Source organism: Oncorhynchus mykiss, chromosome 8 (assembly GCF_057628025.1).
Source record: "Oncorhynchus mykiss isolate SJ-2025 chromosome 8, ASM5762802v1, whole genome shotgun sequence".
NCBI classification, from domain to species: domain Eukaryota; kingdom Metazoa; phylum Chordata; class Actinopteri; order Salmoniformes; family Salmonidae; genus Oncorhynchus; species Oncorhynchus mykiss.
The window spans coordinates 50270801-50278332 of record NC_143029.1 but is presented as its reverse complement, the minus strand read 5'-3'; the positions used below and the strand labels follow the sequence as shown (position 1 = coordinate 50278332).

At 43.0% G+C, this 7532-nt stretch overlaps 1 protein-coding gene across 2 annotated transcripts; it reads right to left on the bottom strand.

Annotated features, from left to right (window-relative positions):
* Positions 1-308: 308 nt before the first annotated feature.
* adipoqb (adiponectin, C1Q and collagen domain containing, b) lies at positions 309-2915 on the bottom strand. 2 transcript variants are annotated; one of them, XM_021611257.3, is made up of 3 exons: positions 2746-2915; positions 1375-1741; positions 309-1224 (listed from the first exon to the last, which is right to left on the bottom strand). In XM_021611257.3, exons 2-3 carry the CDS (start codon positions 1697-1699, stop codon positions 659-661), a joined length of 891 nt encoding a protein of 296 aa, XP_021466932.1. In that variant the 5' UTR covers positions 1700-1741; positions 2746-2915; the 3' UTR covers positions 309-658.
* Between the last annotated feature and the right edge of the window lie 4617 nt (positions 2916-7532).

The following is a 7532-nucleotide window of genomic DNA, read 5'->3' as shown; positions in this document are numbered from 1 at the left end:
GATTTATTCAGTTAGGGGATTGCATCCCACCACAAGTAACTTTGTCCAATGATAAAGATAAAAGCCTTAGTCATCAAACCATAAGTAGGCTATACTACTGACACCCTAACTGACTGTTTGGCTAAATGGGAGCCAGCAAATGTCCAAAGGGGGCCTGCCTGCCACACTCCTGAAGTGTTTTGGACACATTTGCTCAAACCTACCCACGCCCCTATCGTAGCAGCAAAGCAAAACTCACTTGCTGATCTTGTTTACAAACCACTGCTATGTGAAATGGCTATCTGACAAAGAAAGCATATCTGATGACATTTTACATTTGCTATAACACATTTTATTATTTCACAGACATTGCCCAAATATGTGACACTGCCATAAAGCCATCCAGGCAATACGCTTTTTGTTAGTGCACAACTTATTACATTGAATACTAAATGTCTCTAATGCTAGAATCCACCTAACAATTGAAAATGTTATAGATCATACAACTAACACATTTAGTGTTAAACATTTGGTGCATTCTTTTAAAACATACTAATTTAAGAAGCTACTTATTACCCCTGTCCCCAGTCAGAGGGCAATGTATGCATATAGAGCAGTCAGGAAAAATTCACTACAGCCCACCCAGCTCTAAATATCACCCTTCAGGTCCTGCACAACCTCAGTGTCTACTAACTCCAACAGAGCGACGTCTCCTTTCCTCCAACTCTCCCATGTCGGGATACAAAAGAAACCCGGAGAAGGTGGAGTCGTTGGTGTTGTCAGCATACACCCCCCCAAAATCCTCATCTCCGTAGATCTGCAGCCAAACCTCGTCCCCAGACTGCAGCCTCAGTATGAGGGCCCCCGAGGCCTGGTCCACGTTGCCCTCGTGGTACTGGTCGTAGGTGAACATGACGGGCTTGTCGTTCTTGAACAGGCTCACCCGAGCATCTTTGGTGTAGACTGTGAGGTGGTATGTGAAGAAGTAGACCCCGGGGAGGAGGCAGTGGAACTTTCCGCTCACGTCATCATAGTGGTGCTGCTCGTTGTGGAAGAATTTATTGAAACGGATGGGCACGTTGGTGGCGGGGACGGGATCTGTCAGGCCCACGCTGAAGGAGGAATGATACAACAGGGCGCTCTCGCCCTGTGCCCCCTTCAGACCGGGGTTGCCCGGGAAACCGCGTGGTCCCGGAGCGCCGTTGCCGCCCTTTTCGCCAGGCTCTCCCTTCTCACCTGGTTCACCTGTACACACAAAGACATCGCCAGAGTCGGGAAGAACTTAGAGGCCTGTACTGGTGTTCGTTTGACTGTGCCTCATGCGGGTTACTGTGATTAGATTTACTGTGAACTTTGGATGATGTAGCAACAGCAAAGAAGAGTTGGTCTTCTTACCTGTATCTCCTTTCTCACCTCGAGGGCCGTCGTGCCCGTCTCTACCGTCTCTCCCTAGGTGCCCACTGTGCCCTGGAGTGCCTGGCACTCCTCCCATCCACATGGCACAAGGCTGCCGGTTGTCAGTCATGCCGGCTTCTGTCCCAGGACCCTCGGGCTCTTCCACCTCCACCGCCGCCTCTTCATTGTCTGCAGCTGCCTCTTCATCTTCTACAGCTGCATCCTCGGCTGGTTCCTCTGCCTCTTCTCCATCTTCCTCCTGAGCCACGCTAAAGCTCCCAGCCAGCATCAGGCCCAGCAGCAGCAGGCTCCACATTAGCTTCATGGCACTTTCTATATAACCCCACAACCTGTATAACCTTTGACACTGATGGAACAATAAACACACATCAGTATCACACAGGTTAGTGCTATCAAGGCTGTATCACAACCGCCCATGATTGGGAGTCCCATAGGGAGGCACACAATTGGTCCAGCGTCGTCCAGGTTTGGCCGGTGTAGACCGTCATTGTAAATAAGAATTTGTTCATAACTGACTTGCCTAGTTAAATAAAGCAAGCGTTCTCTCACTTTGGGTCAAGGCTAGGCCCCATGCCCAAGGCATGCAATGTCCCTGAGAGTGAGGGTTTGCAAATGGATATTGGATAAGGAGAAACCTCTGACAAGTTCCACCTTTTAGTAGTTAGTTAAAACTGCATGACATATTGAGGTCACTTGGTGGTGAGTCCATCTGCAAAGTGCTTGCTTTGAGCAAAGGACATGTATAGTGTTGAAGCTTTACTGGATCTTTTTTTGGCAATATTACTGTAATCTGACCCATATTTGACCTCTGACCATTTTTTGACAGGCATTATTATGACAACATGGAATACTTCTAAGGCATGGTAAGACCCCAATACTTTTTTTATGCCTGCTACATGTACCCTAGAAATACATTTTTTGGGGGGTCTGGACATGTGCTAAATGCTGTGAAACATATAATTCCAGAGCGCCCCGGCAGCTATTGATTGTAAGGCACACGCTGTACAGCCATGACTGGTTTTGTGCTAGGTACTTAACGTCTAAATGAAAGACGCTATTGCAGTTAACAGGCGAATGAACAAAAAGCTAGACAAATAATGCTCTTGGCGGCCAAAATCATTGCCATCTTACCAGCAAAGATACAATACAACTTCAAAGAAAATACCTCAAAAGTTGTATGAAATAGGATTCAATTACAAAATAGGTTCATATCAATTTGGATCCAAAATGTTTACAGGGAATAGGTAAACAGTGTTCCCCTGGACGGTTGACCGCGATAACATCATCTGATCACATGCTTTGCCAATACCTGTAAACCTGCCACAAAGGTCAGAGGTTACAGTCCCTTACCTTGTCTATGTTTTTCTCCCTCGGAGAGGCGAGTGTTCAGTGGCGTCCCCTAAGAAAACCACCCTCACTCAGAGGCTGCAGTGTGTCACAGTCCAGTTGTCCTGTGGCCAGTGTCCTTGGGGGACATGTGTAACTTATTACTGATTGCCTGTCACACTATATTTATCTCTGTCCTACTTTATTTATGGGCCTGCTGATCCAAAAGGGCAGTGGGGATTAGAGTGCCCCCCCCTTCCCTCCCCCTAACCCTGGCTGTCCACTCTGACTCTCTGCCAGCCTGGTCACAGTGTCACTTAGAGGGGGGGGGGGGGGGGGGGGGGGGGGCTTAAGGTGACCGATTTCTCTCCAGAAACAGCATAATCTCTTTTTTTTTAACCTGGTGAAACCTTTGAGCAACGAGGGCTAATGTTTTTTTTGCCGTTCCAAATATGTGTGGCACAAAACTCCCTGACGTGAATCATCTCGTTCCCAAGACAACCGATCCACAAAGCTATCTTTACTTGTTTGCCTTGTCATGTAGACATGGTGTTGTCAGACACACTTAACACATTTGTGGTGGAAATGTTCATCTGAAAACATTTGTATCATTGTCCGCTATCAACTGGACATGTTAACGCCAGTTATTTGAAAAACCTGAAATGTCTGTTTATTTATTCTCTGTGACATCAGTGTATTAGTAAGTGTAAACCGAGTCTATAGGGCTTTATAATAATGTGGATACAAATCTCAAATTTATGACAGTGATGAGGACCTTAGACCTGATTACTCAGTCATCTGATTCACACCTGGAAGAAGAAGCCTCAACTAATACAAGTTAGAGAAATGTTACTTTGCCCCTTACAGCCACCGTATCAGATACACTCCCCTACAAATGTATTTGAACAGTGAAGCTAAAACTTTTAATTTGGCTCTATAATTTGTGCAGAATGTCACCTTTTATTTGAGGTTATTCCCATATCTGTTTTAACATTTAGAAATTAATGCACTATGAGTCGAGTCCCCCCATAGAGTGCCACGGTATGAATCATAATGCCCATAAAACCTAGCGGTCAAACAAGGAAATAATTGCAATTGTTTTTCCACCATTCATTTTTCCCATAGAGGATTTTAAAAACACTTAAAATAAGGGCTGTGTTTTGTGTAGGCCTGGTGGGACGTTTTGATGACTGTGTAAATCTCTCTAGGACAGGGTCACTTTTATCAATATATTTGCTTGTATTTACCCCTCCGAAATGAAATGCTAATTAGTTGCTAATTTTAAGTGTTTCTAAAATTCACAATGGGGAAAAATGAATGATGGGAAAACGATTGGAACCATTTCCTTGTTTGACCACTAGGTTTTATGGGAATTATGACACCACCACTGTGGTGCTCTATTTCAAGGTGCCTTAATTAAGTATTTGGACAAATTCACTTGGTGTATTACATTTAGTCAACTATTTTCTGCCATGTTCCTACAGTAGCAAGCAATATCTACATCAAGCTTGTGACTCTACAAACTTGTTGGATGCATTTGCAGTTTGTTTTGGTTGTGTTTCGGATGTGCCCAATATAAATAAATGCTAAATAACGTATGGTGTCATTTTGGAGTCCCCTCTATTGTAAATAAGAATGTAATATGTTTCTAAACACTTATACATTAATGTGGATGCTACTATGGTTACGGATAAACATGAATGGATTGTTAATAATGAGTGAGAAAGTTACAGATGCACAAAGAACATGCTAACCTCTCACCATTACAAATAACACTAGAGGATGGCATTTCTTGGGGGGTATGATATTTATGCGTCTAACTTTCTCACTCATCGTTATTCCCGATTAATTCAGGACTATCTGAAACATTTAAATTCATAATTTACAATAAAAGTCACTCCAAAATGACACAATACATTATGACACACTACATTATTTACCCTTCACCTTCTGTACTGTCGCCTTATAAAACATTTGGGGCTCTATTTTTGGCTGGCGCTAAGGAGGCGCAGGTGTGAAACGCAAGTTAGTTTGCAATTTCGTAATGTAAAAACTGACACACTGGTATTTTCCAGCCCTTTAACGGCAGGTTCGGCAATTTACCTGTATCATCAGCTCACTTGCGCCAAGGTAATGGCATGGATTTTGAGAGCGGAAGCACAGCCTATCCTGCCATGACGCACAGTGCCCATGGAAGACAGATGTGCCTTCTATGCCATTGCATCTCATATTTAGAAATGTATTGGTTCCCCCCCATTCCGTTTAATTTGATTAAAAACCAAGCATAGCCTACCCTCCCCTTAATCAAGGCTGGTTTAGTAGTATCGCATAAGGTGCTTATTTTTACCCTGGCCATTAGCCGAGTAGCCTATGAATAAAGGCGTTTTAAATGGTCTACTTAGTGCCTTGAAATATTTGAGTTTTTTGCATTCATGCGTTTTCGTTATTCACATAACTGCTATCCGTCCCCGTTTTCAAAGAGCGCCCCTTGTCCGATTACCAAAGGCTCCTCCAAACTATTCAGTCCTCCCTCTAATGGCATATCAACTGCAGATTTTTTAAATAATCTGCCTCGCACAGGCAACAATACAATTGACAGAAGCCTAGTATCCGGGTTCCTTGGGACGTCCTTACCTCATTTGAAGTTGATACAGTGCCTTGCGAAAGTATTCGGCCCCCTTGAACTTTGCAAACTTTTGCCACATTTCAGGCTTCAAACATAAAGATATAAAACTGTATTTTTTTGTGAAGAATCAACAACAAATGGGACACAATCATGAAGTGGAACGACATTTATTGGATATTTCAAACCTTTTTAACAAATCAAAAACTGAAAAATTGGGCGTGCAAAATTATTCAGCCCCCTTAAGTTAATACTTTGTAGCGCCACCTTTTGCTGCAATTACAGCTGTAAGTCGCTTGGGGTATGTCTCTATCAGTTTTTCACATCGAGAGACTGAAATTTTTTCCCATTCCTCCTTGCAAAACAGCTCGAGCTCAGTGAGGTTGGATGGAGAGCATTTGTGAACAGCAGTTTTCAGTTCTTTCTACAGATTCTCGATTGGATTCAGGTCTGGACTTTGACTTGGCCATTCTAACACCTGGATATGTTTATTTTTGAACCATTCCATTGTAGATTTTGCTTTATGTTTTGGATCATTGTCTTGTTGGAAGACAAATCTCCGTCCCAGTCTCAGGTCTTTTGCAGACTCCATCAGGTTTTCTTCCAGAATGGTCCTGTATTTGGCTCCATCCATCTTCCCATTAATTTTAACCATCTTCCCTGTCCCTGCTGAAGAAAAGCAGGCCCAAACCATGATGCTGCCACCACCATGTTTGACAGTGGGGATGGTGTGTTCAGCTGTGTTGCTTTTACGCCAAACATAACGTTTTGCATTGTTGCCAAAAAGTTCAATTTTCGTTTCATCTGACCAGAGCACCTTCTTCCACATGTTTGGTGTGTCTCCCAGGTGGCTTGTGGCAAACTTTAAACTACACTTTTTATGGATATCTTTAAGAAATGGCTTTCTTCTTGCCACTCTTCCATAAAGGCCAGATTTGTGCAATATACGACTGTTGACGATTGTTGTCCTATGGACAGAGTCTCCCACCTCAGCTGTAGATATCTGCAGTTCATCCAGAGTGATCATGGGCCTCTTGGTTGCATCTCTGATCAGTCTTCTCCTTGTATGAGCTGAAAATTTAGAGGGACGGCCAGGTCTTGGTAGATTTGCAGTGGTCTGATACTCCTTCCATTTCAATATTATCGCTTGCACAGTGCTCCTTGGGATGTTTAAAGCTTGGGAAATCTTTTTGTATCCAAATCCGGCTTTAAACTTCTTCACAACAGTATCTCGGACCTTGTTCTTCATGATGCTCTCTGCGCTTTTAATGGACCTCTGAGACTATCACAGTGCAGGTGCATTTATACGGAGACTTGATTACACACAGGTGGATTGTATTTATCATCATTAGTCATTTAGGTCAACATTGGATCATTCAGAGATCCTCACTGAACTTCTGGAGAGAGTTTGCTGCACTGAAAGTAAAGGGGCTGAATAATTTTGCACGCCCAATTTTTCAGTTTTTGATTTGTTAAAAAAGTTTGAAATATCCAATAAATGTCGTTCCACTTCATGATTGTGTCCCACTTGTTGTTGATTCTTCACAAAAAAATACAGTTTTATATCTTTATGTTTGAAGCCTGAAATGTGGCAAAAGGTCGCAAAGTTCAAGGGGGCCGAATACTTTCGCAAGGCACTGTATTTAAAATGGTTAGGGTTTAGGGTAGGGACGTCCCAAAGATCCGGGTGTTGCACTAACCCAGCCGAATAAGAGTTTATGACAACACAAAGACCGTCAATAACCACCACAACTTGAGACAAACACATTCAGTATTAAGCCATGGAGCTCATTAATTGGCCAGTGAATGGCCAAGCCTTCATCAGACCTACAACTTGTTTATTCATCAAAACCCAGTCCTTTCGCGGCACTGCCAGCTACTGCACTTATAATTCCGGCTGTGAAAATAGCAACAATATTTCCGGACCTATAGAGCCAGTGCTTAGATCTACCATTCGGTTAGGTTTGTTAAAATAGAGCCCTTGATCTCAAATCCAAAATGCTTGACTATAGAGCTAAATAAAATGTTTAGCTTCACTGTCCAAATAAATACATAGGGAAGTGTAGATGGCCGTCCAGGACAAAGACTATGAGGCACCGTCATAAACCTTATCTGACAATTATAATCAGAGAACTCTCATATTTGCTATTCATCCAACGCAAATATTCTCTGATACACCATTCAAATC